Below are 22350 nucleotides of genomic sequence, written 5' to 3'. Positions count from 1 at the left end.
CGTATTTACTCATCACTTTGGCTACGTCATCATTGCTTATGCCTAGAGGTAGGTCAAGCACACGAACTTCCGTAGCGTTGTTGTCCAGGTAAATCGGGATTTTGCAACCCTGATATACCAGAGGTTTGTCGATGATGGACGAGGCCATTGCTGAGTCGGCGAACTGCAACACGGCTATTTTTCTTCTATTGCATAATTGCAATGCTCGCAAGTTTTCTTGGTTTACTTGAAGGTCTGCGAGAAATTTTTTTACAAGCTTTGGGCTTGGTTGGTTTTGGAGTTGACAAAAATCCAGAACCACACTGTTTTTGTCTACGGTGCACATTTTAAAAAAAGCGGCGACGCGCACACAAACTGCGGACTGGCGTTGAGAATGCGACTTGTAAGGTCGGCGGTTACTTTGCAACTCTCAATGAGATGTGATTTGGATTTATCGACCGATTCTGGAGATTTTACGCGGTTTTGAATATTTATTGGGCTGAAAAAAGAACAAAAAAAAATCATTCACACTCTCTTACACACATAAACTAATTTACCCTTTTTTCAGACTTCAACATTATAGTGAGAAAGATTTTTAAATTAGACTTGAAATCATTTTTGAATGGCATCAATATAATGAAAACAGCCTGTACTGCAAAAATAAGAAATAACAAAGAACCCTAAATTGGGTAGAATTTCCAGCAAAGGAGAAAATCAACTCGCAAAAAAAAAATTCTCACTCGCAAATAGTTTTACTCTCACACTCATGATTCATTCTTCAACACACACACACACACACCCTCGGAAAGCTCCTGGAACGGATCATCCTTAACCGGCTGACCAAGTACACGGAGAGCGAGCATGGCTTAGCAGCGAGGCAGTTCGGCTTCCGTAAAGGAAGATCCACGGTGGACGCCATCCGGAAAGTGGTCGAGAAAGCCGACGAAGCGCGGAGGAAAAAACGCAGGGGGAACCGTTGCTGCGCAATAGTCACGATTGACGTCAAGAACGCGTTCAACAGTGCGAGCTGGGCGGCCATAGCAGCAGCACTGCACAAAATGAAGGTGCCTGACTATTTTTTTGCATGATCTTGAAGAGCTACTTCGAGAACCGCGTGCTGGTCTACGACACTGCCGATGGACATAAAACCGTTGTTGTTACCGCGGGAGTTCCGCAGGGATCCATTCTGGGTTCAGCACTGTGGAATGGAATGTATGACGGAGTGTTGACACTGGGGCTACCCAACGGCGTAGAGATTGTTGGCTTTGCAGACGACATAGCAAGGGTCCTGATTTTCAGTTCAAAGATCAGAAATCACTCACTCATCACCAAATGAATCTTTGCCGACTGCAGCAGGCAACCATTCGCGAGCGAACACTACCCGCTCTCTGCCAGCGGCTTGCTCAATCGCTTCACTCAGCGAAACAAATACTTCGTGAATTTCTTTTTCTACTCCGTCCGTCGACCCGAGTCATACACGAATGTGCTCAGAGAGGAGAGATCCAAAAAAATACTAGCGCGGTGCTCATTTGGCCTGCACTACCACAGTTTGCCGTCAATTAGAATTTGGTATGGTGGAAATTGCTGCCAAATGTGTCTTTGATGTTGTGTAAACTACAAAATTGCAAAATATTATTGATATCATTGATTTTAAGCAATTTCTTAAACGATCAAAGCTAAGCCGATCGCAAAGTATTCTCAGTCAGCATTGAGCGACTTAACGAAATCGGTCTCTCCGAACCATTCGCTGTACTACCTGATTTGAATGAGAGGAAGAGCAAAAAGAGAGTGTTCGGTAGCGATTGGTTTGGAAGTGACAAACGGTAGAAATACATCAGAGCAATTTTTCGTCGCTCTAGATTTATGCTCGCGAGTGACTGAGTCTTTTTGGAGCAATCAGGACCCTTGCGACATAGTGCTGACGGTAACCGGCGAAAATGTCAAGGAGGTCGAAGTGCTGGCTATGGAGGCAATCGCAATGATCGAGAACTGGATGCTCGAGGTGAAGCTGCGGATCGCTCACCACAAGACGGAGATGATACTGGTCAGTAACCACAAAAAGGTGCAGCAGGCCCAGATACACGTTGGAGAACACGTCGTGCACTCGACGAGAGCGCTCAAGTACCTCGGGGTGATGGTGGATGACCGGCTGAACTTCAACAGCCACGTCGATTACGCCTGCGAGAAGGCGGCTAAGGCGATCATGGCACTGTCGAGGATTATGCCGAACAACGCTGGACCCAGGAGCAGTAGGCGCCGCCTCTTGGCAAGTGTCGCGACGTCCATACTTAGGTACGGCGGACCGGTATGGTGGACGGCGCTGGGGACGAAGCGAAATCGAGCGCTGCTCGACAGAACGCAGAGACTGATGGCCATGCGGGTTGCAAGCGCGTACAGGACCATTTCGTCGGAAGCAGTTGGCGTCATAGCCGGAATGATCCCCATCGGCATCACACTGGAGGAGGACATCGTGCGCTACACCCGGAGAGGCACGAGAGGTATCCGGGAAGCTGCGAAAGCCGAATCGCTGGTAAGGTGGCAACGTGAGTGGGACACCACGGAGAAAGGCAGATGGACGCATCGGCTTATGCCGTCCGTATCCACGTGGGTGAGCAGAAGGCATGGAGAGGTCACCTTCCACCTCACACATTTCCTGTCGGGCCATGGCTGCTTCAGGAAGTACCTGCACAGGTTCGGACATGCAGAGTCTCCTCTCTGTCCGGACTGCGTCGATTGCGAGGAAACACCGGAGCACGTGGTGTTCAGCTGCCCTCGCTTCGAGGCAGCGAGAAGCGAAATGCTGGCCATTATCGGAGCAGACACCAGCCCGGATAATGTGGTGCGAAGAATGTGCAGCGACATCGCCAAGAACACGTTATGATGGTCGGCTCTACCAAATCGGTACACGTCTCGATGGTCACAGGAGTTGAGAACCCACGAGTGTGGCAATGCGACCAGAGGAGGAACGACTAGAAGCCTAGTCGAAAACCCACGAGTGTGGCTGTGAAGGAGAGCACGTTATGACGGTTGGCTCTACCAAATCGGTAAACGTCTCGATGGTCCAAGGAGAGGGCTGCTTATGACTAACCGATCAAAAGCAACGCGATTCTAGGGCGCGGTTAAACCCTCGCATGGACTCATATGTATGTAAAACAGGAAATGGTTCTAGCACCCGGCATAGATCCTGTAAGTAGACTAGTGCAGAAAATGCAACGCCTCCCCCCGAAGTTATACCGAAAGGTGGTCCCGGGGGGAAAAGGGCACGGCGTTCAAGGACTGGTTTAGTGGGTCGGGAAAACTCTTTTTGTTTTCCCAACCCCACACTACCTGAGAAATGAATTCTCAGGTGTCTGATAGCAGATTCCGACCTTGTAAAAAAAAAAAAAAAACACACACACACACACACACACACTTGAAATGTCATCAAAGAACGAGCTCACCGGGGTCTTGAAGACTGTAGACTGCTCCGCCGCCGCAGCATCGAAATCAGGTGCAACCCGACCACACCGCCCGACGACTGCAGCACCGCACAAATCCGTTTGTCGTCGGCCTTACTGCTCCGTGTATTCACCATCCGACCTACTGACCGCTGCTCCTCTCACATGTTGCCTCAATCAGTTTCACAATATTTTTTCTCTGGGGCTCGAACAAATCCACTACACAAGTTTTAACGCTTATAACACCCACCCTCCTTCCCCTACCCACCACGCACAAACCCAAGCTCGCCATAAAACGAGCTCACCCAATGTTTGTAAAAAGTCTGCAGGTTATATCTAAAGTCTGCATGTGTAGATTTTGCCATTTTCAAAAATTACACTTCAAAGTTCAAATGACGTCTGTCAGAAAACCTCGCGAAAAATGAAGCAACAGCAGAATCCATCTGCACTTCACACAAATACACACACAAGCAACCAGCTTGTGCTGTCACCGCTCTTCTCTCACCATGCACCACCCCTCCACCTGCTCCCGACTCAGGAACCTGAACCCTTGCCCTTGGAGAGTAAGCGACGGCCACTCCGACTCCCCCGCCAACCGGAAACTGTTCTCCGCCGCACAGCAACGTCGAGTCGCGTCATCGGCAAACCAAAACACTTCATCGAACACACACTCTCCTTCCTGTGACGCTCTCCGAGAGCGAACTCTCTGCCAGAAATGACATTTGGCTGCTTTTTTCTTCCTTAAGCGGTATACGCACTTCGGAAGGAATCGGTCAAGAAAAATTTCAAATGGGCAATAGCGGCAGAGTAAGCAAGCCAGAGAGGGTGAAGAAAAGCCCCAAGAAATCGTTCCCTCTTCTTTGTTCTGCTGTTCGTAAAGCTGTTTCTTGACCCCTTTCCTTCCGATCAGCGTACTAGCCTTTAGATACACGACAACAAAAACTTAAAATGGACCAAAAACCACTTTCAAAACAGAAACACGCGTCATTTTCACAAAAATCGGTTAGCCTGCCACTTAATTATTGTATAGATGCACTTTCCCGGACCGTAGCACTACAAAAACACTTCGAAATCGGCAAGATAAATCGCGACGGAAATCCACAACTTCCACACCGCCGCCATCTTTTCCACCCCTCGCTCCTTTAGGTAGTTTTTTTTTAAACAAAAATATACTTTATTAACAATCAATACAAATCATTGCTGCAAATTTTCATTCATACCCTCTAAATTTTTTTTGTGCTTTCTGGAAATTTCTTCCTGTGTTCCTCGACCACATGCAACAAATATTGTAACTGTTCTTCATTTTTTGTCAGTTTACCTGTAAATTTTTCGATTAAGGAAACACCTCTTTCTGCACAATCGTTAACGACTTTCAAATCTTTCAGTTGCTGCCTTCCTTTAAGATACTCTTCGTTGTTTTCCCACTCATTTTGTTCGGAGCGGACTGTATTTTTACTTCACTTCAGGCGGACTTGGGGAACCAGCTTGGGAGGGTCGGAAGTATCACAGGCAAACAGAAAAACACTAGAATTTTTCTCTCACTAATTCTATTTACGGCTACTTAACTTAATTTTAGCGATTATTTGTGTTTCCTTCCGACGATCGCGACGCGCTCGACTTGACGTCCGACCGGTTCGGCTGCTTGCGATGAACTTGTCTCGACGCGCTCACTTCTGCTCGCTGCTCTTCGTTGCGCGCCAAAAATTCTCTCGTCGTTCGTGTTTTTGCTCTCTCTCTCCTTCGCCGTCGTCAACGGCGCGCTGTTGCCACGCACGTCGTTTCGCGCGCTCTTTACTCCTCTTCGGGCGTCGTCGTCGACGCGCTGTTGCTAGCCGCGCGCACGTCGTTGCGCGCGTTTTTCTCGTTGTTAGCAACGACGCAGACTGGGTTGCCAACTTCTTTCCGATTGTCATCGCAGCAAGCGCTGTGCTGCCAAAACATCAAAATTTTCTTCGAGCTGATGCTGTCAGGCTCGAACATCCTCCACCCGCGAAGAACTGCCGTTGATATCCAGGCGATCCAGAGGTCACTCTTTCGCCTCCTATGTGTGGCCATACTTTGACCAGGTATGTGTTCTCTAAATTCTTCGCCGGGCGCTCTTGAGACCCGCAAGTTGATACGAACCCCTTTCGCCCTGTTGTCCAAAACCGGGCTAATCTTCGTTGTGTTCTTACAGAATGTGCCGGTCAGCGCAGTTGACAGTCGCAGGGGCCGCCAAAAGGCCTGGCCGACTTGTGGAATGTACTCCAGGGATTGTTGGTGCTTGCCGATTGTCGGAAACCGGCATCTTGTTCTGCTTCTCCATGGACTTTCTTCTGTCCCGTCTGGTGACGCTCGCTTCAGTGGGTCGGCGTTTACCGACCGCTCGTGTGGACCGAGTCCTCCAGTCTTCCTTGCCGGTGCTGCAGCTACTGAATGTTTCGAGCACTCATAGCTCGGCTGTGTGGCAACTGCAGCAGCCTTGTGCGGCGCCGAGACCGCCCTTGTACGCACCGTTACTCCTCCACATGCGTTTGTAGTTTTCTCAAGTACGCTGCTGAGTGCAGCAGAGCGATGCGTCGTGGGACCTTGAACCTTGTGTCCTTGGTCAGGAATCGCTCGGCTTGAAAAGCCAGCGTCGTCTTCGAATGTTCGCAGCATCACGTGGAACGGCAGGTAAACTTGCTTCAAATCCATTGGATCACTCACCTCACTTGAATCCTTGTAGGTTCGAACTTCTCGTGCACAGGCTTCGGTGTGCTGCTCCAGTTTGGGTCGATCCTCCAACCCCGTGCCTTGAATCAGGACCGTTTCTTCGTGTGCTGCGCCACTTCCAATCGTGCCGTCCAAGACCTGGCTGAAGCTCGTCTCGCGCAGAGCCACCAAGTTGACTCTGACGGCGAGTTGGACTCCAGCAGGAATCATCGATGTGTCGGAACGTGGCTGCATCTGCTCGACGCCAGCCAACTCGTTCGCGTTGTGTCTGTCCAGAGTGTCCTTCGTCAAATGTGCTGCTATTAATAAACCACGGCAGGGGTGTAGGCTGCAGGGTTTATTCCGAAAGTCCGCGACGGCTGAAAGCGCGTCGGGCACTAGTTGTCCTTGTCCAGAGGAGCTGGCCTCTGGCGTCACTGAACTCGTTTCGGCTTGTTGTGAAGCACCAGGTTGCTCCACCCTTGTTTGTGTTGTCGATTGCTTGGGATTTCTCCGGTACTCGGCGTGCAGCAGGGTGTGGTGCCGCTTTTCGCACGTCGCGCACGCTCCGGTGGACACACACTGCGCCGAGGTATGTCCCGTCCGGAGGCAGTTGAAGCAGAGGCGCTTCTCTTTTGTCTTGAACAGCCGCTCGGGAACTGTCTTTTCCAGGAACTCCGGACACTTCCAGCTCTTGTGCTGGCCTAGTCCGCACACGTCGCACGTCTGTGCCGGCTCTCTTCCGGCGGTCATGGGCATTTGTTGTTGACCCAGGTTGTCCGTTACGGTTTGTCCGGGTGGCTCCTTGGCAGGTTGTGACGTGTCCTCCACGTCAGCTATCTTGTTCGTCTCGATGACCTTGGGCTGCTCAATCTTGTGGTTGTTCTCGGACCGTTCACCATGCGGGATGGTAAACTCCGGTCGTACCCGATCTTCTGTGTCCAGCTGCTCTGCCAGCAGCTTCCCGGGACGCTTCTGGGGTTCGTCGATGGCCGCCTCGTTCGCGCATCCGACGATCTTAGCGGTTGTTGGGTTCGTTGTCTCGTCCACCCATTGTGGTACACCAGGCGTGTACGCGTTTCTTCGTCGTGTGGGCTCGCTCACTTCTAGCAGCTTCTCTTCGATGACCGTCAGGACCTCTGTGTGCAGGTCGTCGAAGGCGTCGTAGAGGGCATCTTGCTCGTCCCGTGATGTTGACGGAACCATGCCAAGGATCTGCCCGTACGCCGTGTGGTACGCATCGTACGCGGCTTCTACCTCCTTCTGGCACGTCTTCAACGCTGCCCATGTGAGCGTCGTGGCATCTTTCAAGCTGTCAAGAATGATAACGAGCTTACCTTGAGCCAGCTCACGCTGGTGGATGACGTCGCTGAACCACTTTATCTCCGCCATCTCCTTTGCACTGCTTGCTCCGCAGGGGAACACTCAGTGCACGTAGCAACAGGGCTTTTTCCGCCGGTCTTCTTCACTTGTCTTCTTCGGTGTGGCCGCCTTCTCCGAGTTCACCTGCCTCTCCGGTGAATTCCTCGGGCGAAGCTCTTCGACCACCGTTGCTTCAGTGACAGGGCACTGTTTCGGAACGGCTGCTGGAACCGTTCGCCTTCACTACACTTTTGGGTTCTTCTTCCCGCTTACTTGCACTCTGCGCCGAACTTCCGGAACCACTTTCCAAAACGTTCTGCGCAACTTTTCCGGAACCACTTTCGCGGAAGTCTTTTAGCGTTCACTGCCGGGACCAGTTCCCGAAAGCGTCTTCCGACTCTGCCTGCAACTTCCGCTTCTTCTTCTCTGGAGTCGCCGCGTCCTTGCTCAGCGCCGCTCCCGGGAATTATTGCAGGCACTTTATGGCAGTTTTCGGCACAAGAGGGACACCAACGATCGGACCCAGTGTCCGAACCAAGCACGGAAATCAGCCAAGTCTGAAATCACGGTACTTGGGGGAACTTTGTGTCCTCTTGGCCGGAACTTCACTTCACTTGAGCCTTCTTTCCGGAACCTTTTTCCGGCTTCAGAAGGTTCTGGACGCATCCAAGATGGCGTCGCTCAGCACTTTTTTCACTTGCTCTTCGGACGCACTCTGGCCGATTCCAAAATGGCGTCGCCTTTTTTCACTCTGAGCACTTTTTTGAGCCAAGATGGCGTCTTTGTTCACTTTTTCCCGCGGCGTCTTTTTCAACTCAGTGGGCCTTGTGCCCACTTGCCGCGATAGAATCGACCCTCCGCCTTTTGTCCTTCACTGTCCCCGCAAATCCCGGCACTTCTGGTTCAATTTATCCGGTTCGAAGGACCATGTTCGGAGCGGACTGTATTTTTACTTCACTTCAGGCGGACTTGGGGAACCAGCTTGGGAGGGTCGGAAGTATCACAGGCAAACAGAAAAACACTAGAATTTTTCTCTCACTAATTCTATTTACGGCTACTTAACTTAATTTTAGCGATTATTTGTGTTTCCTTCCGACGATCGCGACGCGCTCGACTTGACGTCCGACCGGTTCGGCTGCTTGCGATAGACTTGTCTCGACGCGCTCACTTCTGCTCGCTGCTCTTCATTGCGCGCCAAAAATTCTCTCGTCGTTCGTGTTTTTGCTCTCTCTCTCCTTCGCCGTCGTCAACGGCGCGCTGTTGCCACGCACGTCGTTTCGCGCGCTCTTTACTCCTCTTCGGGCGACGTCGTCGACGCGCTGTTGCTAGCCGCGCGCACGTCGTTGCGCGCGTTTTTCTCGTTGTTAGCAACGACGCAGACTGGGTTGCCAACTTCTTTCCAATTGTCATCGCAGCAAGCGCTGTGCTGCCAAAACATCAAAATTTTCTTCGAGCTGATGCTGTCAGGCTCGAACAAATTTGGATTCAGTTTTAAAAAATCTGAAGAAATTCCCTTATCTCAACAAACTTCATGGTGTTTCTTGTAACAAAAGCAGATAATTAATTAATTATTTTTTTTTTAATTTTTTACATAATCTAAGAATTTATATGGTAAATATATCCCAAAACAAACCTGCTATTTTAGTTGAAAATGATAATAAACATGCCAAGAACGCAGCGCAGTGGATAGCAAACGAAAACGACGACGACGACAAAAGTCCAAGCAGAGAAACAGCGCGCGCTTGTTGGTAAGCAGGCAGGCAGGCAGCCAGGCAGGCAAGCAAACTCGTGAGAGAGTTTGAACCTGAGAGAGAGCACGTGCGTTTACGAATTGGAAATAAACATCGTTGTTAGGTAGCCCTTTACAGCTGGCCGCGCAAAAATGGTCAGTTTTGGGCGCTAATAACTTCGCGGGAAAAAATCCTAAAAATATGGTGTCTTCGGAAAACTTGTTCTAAATTTAATGAAGGTTCTACATTTGAGAAATGGTAAGAATCGGATAATTATGGCGCCCTCCACAGGTCAAAAAGTAAAACAGTTGCTTTTCTCCATACATTTTGACGTTTTTTCCCATACAAACTTTAAGCAATTGGAGGGAGGGGTTCCCGTGGTCAGAATGAGCTCAAATTTGGAATTTAGCCTAGTGATGGGACAATCTTTGATTTCAGGGGGTAGCCCCAAAAAAGTTCGGATTTGGACCACCCTAATGTACACGTATAAAAGAAACCCAATCAATTGTGTAAAATCAGAACACAGAGTACACTGTTAACAACGGCGGCTGTTTCCGGCGTTGCGATGAGTAGAAAACACTTCAAAAGCATTTCCAAACAGCTGCACAGCATTTATTGAGTCGTCCAGCCAGGTTTCGGTCAGCATAATGACGTCGTATTCGCAATCAAGGCAATTCAGGAAAAACTCGTCCACTTTACTTTTTAATCCTCGTACGTTCTGGTAGTAGAACCGGATCTGCTGACACGTTCCACTAGCATTGGTGTCTGTTGACGAAGGTGGGGTGGGAGCCTGCGATTCCGTGAAATGCTCACGGGCAGCTCGATCATGGTGACTTGTACTCGGCCGAGAACTGAAAGCAGAAGGCTGTGCTGGCCGCTGGCTGGGAACTCGACTATGACGGAGTGATCGGGGGCTTCCATAGTGCCGTATACCGTGCGTCCCGGTGATGGTCGTATCGTCAGGTGGCTGTCTTGGTTTGGGTCACGACCTGGTTCAGGACTTTTGCTGGAATCCGAGAAAATGTCAAGGTCGAAACAGTCATTCGAGCTGGTGATTGGATACTGGCCTGTGAAAGTAGGTTGGAGACCCCCTCACGACATCTGAACGCAGGTCCGGGACGGCTGTGCTGGTCGCTGGCTGGGAACGCGACTGCGTCAGAGCGTTTGGGGGCTTCCTTACGACCATATAACATGCGTCCCGGTGATGACAAGGCAGCAATATGAGAAGTCGTTCCGTGTAAGGCAAACCAGTGGCATGGCTGCACGCTGGAAGTCGAAGGACTGTCAGGGCACGATAACGATAACGGATGGTACTCGCCTGTGAATGTGGCCTGGAAGACCCCCTCCCGACACCCGAACACAGGCCCGGGACGGCTGTGCTGGTCGCTGGCTGGGAACTCGACTGTGAGGGGGGGATTGGGGGCTTCCATAGGACTTTCTAACAGGCGTCCCGGTGATGGCAGAGCGGCAAATTATGGCTAACTACGACGTTGCGAGATTACTCCAGGCGGCGCCTCAAAAACCCCGACAATACGGTAGGCGATGGTCTACGGTCGATGTCCACGAACTCGCGGAAAGACGGACTGTTCCGGCCAGTTGGCTGCATCCATGGACGATTCACGGTAGTCCCGGCCGATTCCGACTTTGAACGTCACCGACGAGAGTGTGGAAACGTCGACACCCTTCTTCACGAGCATCTTCACTACGATGGGATCGTCGTCTTCGACGGAGAGACACTCTTTCACCATCGAGTGTATGTCCTCATCCGTGACACTCGGGGGGAAACTGGAGAGCCACAGGTACCACAGGTCGTTCGGCTCAGCTGCGATTACTGGAACTGAATTCATAGCCTTCGTTCCGCGAGAGGCGGTTGGAATAGCGACCTTCACGGGAGTATCTGTGCTGGAGCCGCGCTGTCGTTTGTTTGGCCACGTGGGTGTGGACAATGATGTCGATTGGGTCGATCGGTAATCGTCGACGTAAGATTCGCGATGTCGTTCTGCATTGTTTTCATCGACTCGGCAATCTCCGAGTTGCCCACATCGTGGTCCTTAACGACGCGGCGGAAGTGACTGTTGGAGAACAATTTGGCACATTCCCCACACATCCAGAATACTTGCGTCTGGTTCAAATCCAGCTGCTCCCGCAGCGGGACGTCCACCTTGGCGCAAATCATGTGGAAAATTGCTCCGCAATACCCGCGGCATGCTATGCGGTCCTGGTCAGAAACTTTTTTCAAACACTGCTTGCAGCGAGGGGGATGACACTCCGCGATTTCATTCAAATCGTGCCAAATCGCACCAAATTCCTTCATCTTTGCTTATCGTACCTTCATCGCGGTCGTTTTTAGCTCATCGTGCCAAATCGCGCCAGATCGCGCTCATCGTGCTCATCGTGCTCAGATCGTGCTCGAATGAAAATTTTCATTCATGCAGTCAGAGTTGCCAGAAATTATTCGTTCTAGCAGTTTCCCATGAAATTGGGCGCACTGCTTCAATGTTTACTTTTGTTGATTCGAGCAGAATGATGTAAATAAACTAAATTGTTTTTTTCAGGACGGATTGCGGCAGAATCATAAAACGGGATTGTTAAGGCCGGAACCAGGCCGGAACTATTTCGTCTGCGATGACCTGGAGCCAGCATGCTTCGGTTTTTATTAATTGTTTATTGTTTTCTTTCGTTTGGGCAGGACGTTCAGCAGAGGAGCGATGGTGGGGACGGAGATGATACATCGAGGCGGAACCGGTAGGAAGTTGCCGGCGATTGCGACGAGCAGCTAGTCCATTGTAGACAGTTCGCTGTGGCTGCGAGGTCTGTTCAATTGGGGCAATACCGCCTTCTTCTTCCGTTCAGAGTGAAAAGTTCCAGCTTCCTGGAAGGCCGCTCAAGCTCAAGGACGGACGTAGTTGAGTACAATCAACGGCGAGTTGAACCCGTGGGGATTGTTCACACAAGTTCTGGCCGCTGTACGAGCTGTAATCCTGCGGTGGAGTCTTCTCACCGTCGAAAATTGTTTTGCCGGCACGACTCGCATAAGCAGCTACGGCACCTGCTAGCAAGTACACACAGCGAGGATTTGAACAAGGTCGAGGACACGACGAAGGAAAAGATCAAGTTCTACAGCACGTAAGCCTCCAAACGCATCCTCTGCCCCGAACCGGTGTTCCGTGACTTTCTCGTGGCCATCCTAACATGCCAGGACTGCTATCTCGTTTCGGCGCAGCAAAAGTCCTTCTTGATTTTTTCACTCCCGATCGACTCGGAAAAACTGCAACCCCGATTCAACGAAAATGCAGCCCTAAACCAGACTACGGCTACGTCCACTTCCGGCTGAGCTACCCCAAAACCACTAAGCAGCCGTATACGACGCCGTATCATCAAGAATGCGACCAAAACCAAGGAAAAGCTGAAAAACCCAATAAATCAACAACGACTCCACTGCCACAGGTGACAAACCGGAAGATGACGTCAAAGGCTCCGCCAAATTGGACAAGGACAATTTGCAGTCGAAGAGAACGTTAGCCAAACGGCGGTCCGAACGTTAGCCAAACGGAGAATCCGAACAAACAAATCCGGAGGAGAGTCGAATGTGGAGTGCGAGTTGTCATGATGGGAAGATGAGCATCGAGCAGCAGGACGTGAAGGCACGGCGTCAACGTACCGTGAGTCTGCCCGGACGCGTTCATCGCGGTTGAGTTGATGGCCGGGAATAACAAGATGTGCTGCGACGCGTTTACCGAGCGGATCAACAGCAGGCCATTGACGACCCAGGCACGCGTGGCCAGGTGATGCAGGTTGCCTTTTTTTTTGCGCCAACGCAAAGTGTCCAAGGGCGCAAGACCGACGGTCCTTACCGCATCAGCAGTACATTCACCACATTGCCCTTCAAATTTCCACACGACCTCAAAACTTAATACAACGTTTCAAATTCCACTTATAGCACCACAGCTTTGACCGGCACCCAATCCGGTCGCCTTCCGGGACGTTCACCAGGCAGTCGGTGCAGTTGCCCTGCTCCTCGTGACACCGGAAGTGCCCACTGCAGATGCGAACCAGCGCTATTCCGAGCAACGCTAGCGCGAGTAGTTTTGGAAAGGGCGGACCAGCGCAAGGCAAAAATCGTGGTTGCTTTTTTGACGTTGTAGATGGCCAACAGGAAGGGCTAACCAGTACGTACGAGAGGATCTTTTGTTCTAGCACGATGGAGATGTTCGAGCAGAGCACGCACGTCGTGAAGGCGAAGTAGATTCGGTTGATGAAGTTTTTTCAGCGTTTCTGCTGGCTGATGTTTTCGGTGATGTTGGTCAAATATTTAATGATTTGGAACAATAGGATACCGATGAAGGCGACAGAGGCGGTTGAGGTGAAGCCGAAATCGCGGCGAAAGAAGACCCCGAACGTTCCGTCCACTACGATGCAGTAGATGGTGGTTCCATTGAATATTCGAGCGAGCTGGAGGGCGCTCGAGTTGGTGATTTGACGTCACCAGCTGGTTCTGGTTGCCTGCCCATCGCGTCTTGCAGAACTCGTTCATGCCGATTAGGTTCGCGTACGCGTCAAGGTCCTGACAGCTGAGGTTGTTTGCCATTTCCTAATGGTTTTTAAAGAACCGTTTTTAGATTCAGCAAGATTATTATAGTGTCGACTTGCTTACCTGCAGGGCAATCGGTATATCGGGGCAACCGTTGAGCGCGTTGATGCACTCGACCCACTCGTAGTTATAGATGGTTACCCGCGAGCCGTCCACCGCCACCACCAAACCATCCTCCGGGTTGACCGTCTCGAGCGACTGGTTCAGATAGGGTTGATTTCTACGATGCACTCCGACATGGTTTCGTTCGTCCTCGTGTCGTCTTTCCATGTCGTCCTTCATGTCGTGCGCTATAGCCTTATGCTGAATGATATTGGACACGTGCACCTAGACAAACCCAGACAAACCCGCGTGGGCATGGGCAGTAGGTCCGACCGGATGTCGTGACCTCGTGAAGTTCGGCGTCTGAAAAATGTGCAAAGAAGAAAGATAGCGAGAATGTTAATTACGGTAGTCAAGTGGCGCCGGGCTCTACGAGCACGTGTGAGTCCTCAATGTAGGGCAGTCTTTTACCATTGGACGACGGTCCGTCCGCAGCTGAATGGTGGTATATCCGGGGGGACCTGGGCGGGTTGGTTGCATAGCTAGTTGAGCAGCTTATCGTGCTCGGAACTGATGCTGCTGCTATTTCCAACAGCCGTGGCCACAGTTACAGCTGCTGCAAGTGGTACAGCGGATCACTTCGGTTGTTGCTACTGGTCGTTGTCGTGGGTCTTCCGCCACTCAAGCTCGAGCTGCTTCTTGCCGGGCTGTTACTTAACGAGATACCACTGCTACTTTTATCGGAAACCTTCTCTCTGGCAGCTCGCGGCACTGCTCATGGCCTTACTGGTTGCGGTCGTGGCCGCCGGCGTGGATGCAAAACCACCGAATCAACCGGCCAGCTCGAGCGATTGTGCGTCCAGCTAACTGATTGGGTTGTTCGTAGTCTGGATGACGTTCTCTGGCACCGATTCTACGAAAACCATAATCTGGGAGGAATGTGGCAAGGAAGGCAGGGGATCGGGTTGGAATTGGGCTCAAAGAGTGCGGGTTCCACGACGATTTCCAGCTCAAGGACTCATCTGGACCGTCGACATGGGATGTCGCTTGGGCTGGCGAATCGACGGCGGTGACTTCCTCGCCTTTCACAGGGGTCATTCCGGCTTGGTCTTCTTCGGCGAAAATTCTCGAGGCCGCCGTCCATCTCTTTCATGGCGGGCTTTCGGGTGTCCTTCTTCCTGGTTTTGGAAATCCGGTGGAACATTTATCCTCCAACATCCACTTTTCCCACGTGTTTATTTTGTTTTGTTTTGCTCTTCCACTGCTCGAATCGAATTTCAGCAAGACCTGTCATTTGGTTGCTGTCAAACTCATTCGAGCAGTGTACAGCTCACATCGCGCGATTTTTCTACATCGCGCTCACATCGCGGTGAAATCGCGCCAGATCGCGCTCATTCTTGGCAATCGTGGCAGATCGCGTTCATCGAAGGTCATCGCAGTTGAATCGCGAGCTCATCGCGGGAGTGTCATCCCCCTCGGCTTGCAGCCCATTTTGCGTGAGTGTCGTCCCCCTCGGAGAGCTCCTCAATTTGGGTAAAAAGAGTAATCAGCGATGAGTACACCGTCCGTGCAATTATACCCGGTCACGGGAATTTCTAGCAGAGTTGGCTCTGTTAGAATCCTGCTAGAATGATTTTAGCAGGCCTGTTAGATTTCTGTTAGAATTTTGCTACAACATTCTGACAGAATGAAATCTGTTAGAATTCTATAAGAATTTTGTGAGAAAATTCTGACAGGGCAAAATCTGTCGAAAATGATGTCATTTCCGCCCAACCGCTTTGTGGCGAATGTGATTTCCGCAATAACCATCTTGTCATTGAACTTGTTCAGGCAAGTTCATTTTTTCAAACGTTCTTGCCTTGAATGGAGATGCATTTTCCCCTGCACTGCCTAATTCGGTAAGTAAAATGAACTTGAGTAATTTTAATCAATCCAAAACACACAACATTCTGCTTTTTAATTCACAGATGAATTCGCAGATAGCTGTTTCTCGGAGGCCGGTGAGCGCAGCACCGGAGATGTCGGCGATTCCACACGTGGAGCATCCCAGAAAACTGCGCAATCGAAATGTTCCACCACGGAATATGGTTTATCCTCGATTACTTCAAGTCGTTGTGTGTTAACTTCTATGGAATGTATCCATCCGGAACCGGCACATTAAAACCATGCGAACAAACGTGAGGTGGAATCAAGACCTGCAGAAATTGTTTGCTCCAATCGCATCAGAAAACGTGAAATAATAAGTGTTTAAGTGAAAAGTGTCTGCTTAAAAATGTGTTGTAAGAGGTGATTTTTGAATAAAGATAAATTTTCAAACAAACTTTTCACCCAAAAAATTCTATCCATTTATTCTAACAAAAATCTAGCAGGATTCTAGCAGAAAATTTCTGCCAGCTCGTTCTAGCAAGATTCTAACAGAAATCTAGCAGCTGGCCTGTCAGAACAGTTCTAGCTGCATTCTAGCAGGATTCTAGCAGAACCGGTTGATTTCGCCGGTTCTGCTAGAACCGGTTATTGCATTTGAGCTAGAATTCTTTGAGAATTCTTGCAAAGATCTGGCAGAATGACGGCACAGTTCTAGTAAGAATATTTTCGCTCTGTTAGAACTCTGTAAGAATCCTGTGAGAACGCCGTGACTGGGTAGTTATTCCCAGTCACGGCGTTCTCGCAGAATTCTTACAAAAATCTTACAGAGCGAATATATTCTTACTAGAACGCTGCCATCACCCTGCTAGATTTTCTCAAGAACTCTTTGAGAATTCTAGCTCAAATGCAATAACCGGTTCTAGCAGGAACCGGTGAAATTAATCGGTTCTGTAAGAATTTTGCTAGAATTCTGCTAGATCCAGCTGTCAGGCGAATCTGCTAGAATCCTGCTAGAATTTTGCTAGAAATGTTCAGTTAAGAATTTTGTTAGAATCCTGCTGGATTTTTATTCGAATGTTATTGCTGAAAATATTTCAGAAAAAAACTGTGTTTTATTTCAAACGAAATTTATTACAATTTTCATTACAATATCATTCACTGCACACATACTCAGATTCCCTGCAACACCATCAAAGAAGCAGCTGTTGTGCATCCGACATTTTTTACTGTTCCGCTATCCGGTCTGCCTGAGTAGCCCAAGTTGCCGAGGATGAGGAATCCAAACTTCAGAATCGATGCCTGGATGTCACCAGAACCGCAGGACCACGAAAGTTCGGTTGAACAAGCGGAGTATGTTGAGATCATCGCCTTCATGCTTAAAAAATCGATTCGTAATAGGCGTCGCGCAATTTTAAGAGTGATCGCTTACCTGTGATGAGAAGTTGTAATCTGCCAGCTAATCATTGGGGATCTTGAGTTTGTCCTCGGAACTCGGAATAACAAAATGGCCGCCGGCACCAGGGATGTTTGGCCAGATGGACACCAGTTTGTGGCCACTTTTGAAGCCCGATAACAGCAGTGTGGCCATGACTTCTGCCTCCGACTGGTCCTTCAAACTAAAGCACGTAGGTTTTCGATGATGGTGTTGCTTCCGAAAAAACGTGTTCAAATGTCGACGTTGAATAAAACGAGTGAAAATTAAACTTGTTGAAACACGAGCTGAACCGGTTAAAGGCCAGCAGTATTTTCTATTAGAAAATTCTTGCAAAATTCTAGAAGAATTCTGACAGGGCTGCTAGAATTATTCTAGCAAGATTCTAACAGAACCAATTCTGTAAGAAAATCTCGTGTCTGGGTTATATAATTCGCATGAAATGTGGCAACAGTGGCAACAGCATTCTCGCGTGAGTGTTCCAAGAAAGCAGGAGACGAGGCAAAATTTGTATAAGCTAACAAATAGCCTCTGACCAATTTCAGTGCCTACCGAGGTTTCATCAAAGACGGATCCAGGGTGGTAATTTTATTGCTCACACACACACACATGCACACATTGAAAAACACAGGTTATGCACCAACTTGGAAGGAATTCTGCTCTAATGAATATTGTTAGGACGGTCACCCGAAAACCAGAATGATTTGGGGCAATGGGGTTGGGACCAAACTGTTAGGATATTGGCCACTCCCGGAGTGGCCATGGCCCTGAGGGAAGGTTCTACCGGGAGGACATTTACGGAACCATACAAATTGGGGCAATATGGGTATAAAAATTCATGGTTTTTTATACTGGTAATGAAAATGGCCATTTTGACAGGATTGGCCACACCCGGAGTAGCCATTGCCCTGAGGGAAGGTTCTCCCGGGAGGACATTTACGGAACCATACAAATTGGGGCAATATGGGTATCAAAATGCATGATTTTTGATACTGTTAATGAAAATGGCCATTTTGACAGGATCGGCCACACCCGGAGTGGCCAGTGCCCTGGAAAAGGTTCTCCCGGGAGGACATTTATGGAACCATACAAATTGCGGCAATATGGGTATCAAAATTCATGGTTTTTGATATTGGTAATGAAAATGGCCATTTTGACATGATTGGCCACACCTTCCTACGAACCGAGGAATAAGCATGTGTCTTTGGTGAGGTCACCGGATTAACACTTCTTCAATCAAAATGGCCAGATTCACCGCCTGCGGTAGAAGCATTTGAAGTTCCACGAGCCGCAGTTGAAGTTCCACATTTTCCGCAGGTCAAGAATCCTACCCCGAGCGGTCCCAACTAATAGGATTCAACCTCGCTTATCTACCCGACAGCGACGAAAACAAGAAGCACTACATGGATGTTTGGCTTGGCGAGGGGGTTAGCCGGAAAGAACGAGCCAGCATGAATGCAATTCGATTTCGCTGCCCTCGAGCTGAAACCTGAGCAACGTTGCCAGATTATTTTTTGAGAAATCTGTATTTTCTTGAAAATTAATCTGTATTTCATCTGTATCATGTAAAAATCGAAGCCACAGAAGAAATTTTAAAAATTTTAACAGCAGTTTTAAGCTTTTAAATTATGTTAAAACATAATTAATTACTGAATTGTTGAAAATTTTAAATAAAATAATTTTTAAAAAATCTGTATATACAGATTTTTGGGATTTTTGGGATCGGAAAATCTGTCAAATACAGATTTATCTGTATATCTGGCATGGCTGAACCTGAGCCACCACTGGGAGATTCGCCAATGTCGCCAGTCGCGTAAACGGTTAACACCGACAATCCCCCTAGTCTGTAGCCGTTGCGATTCGATCGATTGGAAACGGTGCAGCTTATGCGCCACTCCCGTGAGGGAGACTGCCCGTCATGTTAAATTTGCCCGGTTTGAGACTCTCGAAGAGGTGCTCGGTTGAACCAGGGAAGAAGCAAGATCGAATCGGCCAGCGTACCAAAGTGACCCACAAGAACGGTACGGAAAGCTCAGCCTCCCGAAAAAGCTCCTCAGAAATCCGCCAGTATAGGACCCCCCGTGCCCGTATGAATCATCATGGGTAGTACCGACACCCGCCACCAGAGAACTTCACGAAGCATGGGAAATACGCAGAACTTTTGCATTGGGGAGGAAAGGACTGGGAACGGACCCTAAAGTGACGAAAGCAGCGCTCCGGATCGACCAAAAAAACTAACACGTGAGCTCATTTTAACGCAGGGACTTTATTTAACTCCAACACAATTACACAAATTTAGTTGGCAGGGAATCAAGAAAGAGGTGATCATTTTATTGGACTAGTCTAAGGTTTTGTATTTCATTCATTGTTTCGTCTTCAACGTCTACCTAACCATCTTCCTACTGTGTGCGTTTGCTCTCCCTACTTCTACTGTTTGTTCTTCTGTTACCCCGTGCTTTTGTGCTCTCTCCTCAAATCTTCAGCTCGTCAGCTGGAACAGCTGATCGCTGACGTCACCGGCAGTCAAGCGGACTGCGGCAGACAAAAGGCACTAGAGTGCGATTTCGTGGACGTGTGGGGCGCGTTAATAAAAGCCGACAAACTCCGAGCGCATAGCAACACGCGCGTTTAAAATGGACGCCGTGCGAACAATGGCGTCCGCTCTACGGCCGCAGCCGGAACGGAAAACGTTCGTGACGCCTTCTTTGGCCGTCACCCTTCACCCGAGCAAATAGAACAGACTCACCGGACTGCTGCTCCTGTTACTTGCTGATGCTGCTGCTGATGTTCCTCACCGCGTGCTCGCGGACGGCGCGGACAACGCTGCCGGTTTGACCTGCGGTTGCGCGGTCGACTTCGATGATGCTGCGCGGGCCGGAGATGGATTTTCGGGGCCAGCACGTGAGCGGATGGACCGCCTCCAGACGAGATGTTGACGACTCGTCTCTTCCGGCGATGTAGCGTGTGCCGGGTCAAAACTTGTCCCACACTCGATGCGGGGCGGTGGTGGACGCGCGCTCGATCTCCTACTGGTGCTGCTTTGCTGGTTGGGCGAAAGGAAGCGAAGCCTTCGAACTTCGCGAATGGGGTTAGCACATGCACGGGGATAATTCGCACGGGTTAACGGTTTTACCTGATCTCTAACTAGGCCGCACTGAGGCTCACTATTTAGCACACTCACAATTCTAACTCGACGAGATCTAGGGGGGAGAAATTAGAATTTAAGACCTAACCGGAAACACTACCACGCCACTTTCAAACCTCAGGACTGGAAAAAGGGAACCCGGGATAAAAGTCCGCGCACTCCACACTTCACAAAGGTCTGGGACAAAGTGAACGAGTACTAGCTTCCTCAGAACGGGGAAGGTGGCCCCAGACGTACTTTTGGCACGTCGTTTCCCGGAGATTGCCTCGGGCTTCTTCGGATCTTTAAAGATCTGAGTTCCCGTCCCACTCTAGCGGTCGGCAATGGCTCTGACCGTCCCTTTCCGTCTTCCCGAAGGGTTCAACATGAGCGACCTCAGCGAGATTCTCTCTCCAGGTCTTAAACCAGTAACGAATGTTACCAACGGTCGTGAGGGCTAACATCACATACATTGATTACCGTGGTAACGGAGATCAAATTGCATTTAAAGACGAACGGAAAAACCAAAATACATAAATAAATAAATGCTAACAAGTGCAACTGTTACAAGTCTCCGTTACCGGATGTGGAATTCAGCAACGATACATCCTCTGACGATAGCCTCTGACCAATTTCAGTGCCTACCGAGGTTTCATCAAAGACGGATCCACGGTGGTAATTTTATTGCTCACACACACACATGCACACATGGAAAGACACAGGTTGTGCACCAACTTGGGAGGAATTCTGTTCTAATGAAGATTGTTAGGACGGTGGCCGGTAGAACCTTGGGGATTTGGGCTAAGTTTGCTTGCCGGAACAAGTCCCTAAATGTCCATAAAAAAGTAATTTTTGTTATACTCTAATAGATATGTTCGTAATACTTACTACATAAAGACTCGGATATGCATCACTTTTTTCCGAAACTGACGGCGCGATTTCAATCATATTTGGAGATAATACACTACAATATGAAGCAAACATTCGATTCTTTGAAAAATCTGATGAGGTTATGTTGGTTTCTTCCAGAAAATCTTTTTCATTCTCGCATCCTGGGCTTATACATGAGCTTGTTTCCGATGAACTTGATAATGTACTACAATTAAAAAAAGAAATGTAAATGTATCGGACACGGTCTGCCGTTTGAAGATTCTTTTTTTAAGTTTGTTGGCTGTACCTCAGACATTTTAAAGAAAACACCTCACGTTATTACGGGTCTAGGCTCATTTCCCCAAACAACATTTCCCCGTATTCCATTTCCTCGAAATTCATTTCCCCTAATAGGGTACCCGCCGTGGCAAATAATCTCAGAGATGGCGCTATACGAGTTGTGGTGCAGCGACCTCAAATTTAAATCATTAAATTTGTCCATTTTTCGAACCTCACCACAGTTCTGACCATGCGCGCTTACGCAAGCATAAATAATTTTACACGTCGACTCGCGTTGCGCGACAAATAATTATGCTTATGTACTGGTGTGGATCATGAGTCATCCTCACCTGAAAAGCCCTTTATTCAATTTCGCCAATTGTTAGGCAATCAAAAAAATGGTTAAGCTTTCAATTATGAATGTGCGATGTTATTCTACAGGGGAAATTGAGGGTGTGGCTTAACCAAATTCATTGGCATGTTTGTTCAATGGAGAATTGGACCTTCTCATTATTGACCAACATTTTTGAGAATGTTTTAGGAACATAATTTTGATATTCCAATAACATAATTTAAAGTTTCACGACAATGGTTCGAACCCATGACTTCCGATTTTGAGGTGTACTCACTAAACCATACGGAAAGTCATGAAGAATTGCAGAGGTCTGCATAATTTAATTCATGAGGTTCATCGATGCTTCTCATCGAAACGGACCACTTTTAGCAGAACAAAATTTAGTAGAGTTTTCGGGGACTGACTATAAAAACCTCAAAATTCTTGAGGAGGGCAGTTAGTTCCAGTCAGTTCCAGCCAGTTCAAGCCCAGTCCAGTTCCAGATCCTGAAGAAGCCCCAGTCCAGCAGGACCCGCCAGCAGCCACCAGTAGCAGAGGCCCCAGTCCAGCCGGACTTAGCGGTGGAGGCCGCAGTCCGCCGGGACTTAGCCGCTGTGAAGAGCCGCCGGGA

The 22350-nt window shown here is 49.0% G+C and overlaps 3 protein-coding genes across 8 annotated transcripts in view; all 3 read right to left on the bottom strand.

The window, feature by feature from the left end:
* Positions 1 to 22350, bottom strand: part of LOC120431258 (uncharacterized) — a 127014-nt gene that overhangs the window by 54262 nt on the left and 50402 nt on the right. For all 5 annotated transcript variants that reach the window (XM_052711384.1, XM_052711385.1, XM_052711388.1 and 2 more), the window contains exon 2: positions 21125 to 21332. The gene's annotated coding sequence lies outside the window, so the exon portion shown is untranslated. The remainder of the gene's footprint in view (positions 1 to 21124; positions 21333 to 22350) is intronic.
* LOC120431257 (uncharacterized) lies at positions 4898 to 10009 on the bottom strand. Its single transcript, XM_052711376.1, is given in 5 exon segments — positions 4898 to 5935; positions 5938 to 6049; positions 6051 to 7494; positions 9781 to 9946; positions 9991 to 10009. Coding segments are annotated over 5 exon segments (2469 nt in total). The 3' UTR covers positions 4898 to 5207.
* LOC128093712 (uncharacterized) lies at positions 13142 to 14350 on the bottom strand. 2 transcript variants are annotated; one of them, XM_052711391.1, is made up of 3 exons: positions 14286 to 14350; positions 13836 to 14177; positions 13142 to 13772 (listed from the first exon to the last, which is right to left on the bottom strand). In XM_052711391.1, exons 2-3 carry the CDS (start codon positions 14052 to 14054, stop codon positions 13494 to 13496), a joined length of 498 nt encoding a protein of 165 aa, XP_052567351.1. In that variant the 5' UTR covers positions 14055 to 14177; positions 14286 to 14350; the 3' UTR covers positions 13142 to 13493. The 2 variants fall into 2 exon arrangements, with proteins under 2 accessions (XP_052567351.1, XP_052567350.1); XM_052711390.1 differs by having other exon boundaries at positions 13836 to 14344.

This window comes from Culex pipiens, unplaced genomic scaffold (genome assembly GCF_016801865.2).
Source record: "Culex pipiens pallens isolate TS unplaced genomic scaffold, TS_CPP_V2 Cpp_Un0004, whole genome shotgun sequence".
NCBI lineage: Eukaryota > Metazoa > Arthropoda > Insecta > Diptera > Culicidae > Culex > Culex pipiens.
Note: the sequence above shows the minus strand (reverse complement) of the source record. Positions and strands in the feature narration are given on the sequence as shown.

What these genes read in the sequence shown, in the direction of transcription:
- LOC128093712 (XM_052711391.1), bottom strand. Translation starts at nt 14,054, where the DNA reads ATGAAGGACGACATGGAAAGACGACACGAGGACGAACGAAACCATGTC. An exon ending in ATATACCGATTGCCCTGCAG is followed by an intron (nt 13,773 to 13,835) that starts GTAAGCAAGTCG and finishes AAAAACCATTAG; the next exon opens with GAAATGGCAAACAACCTCAG.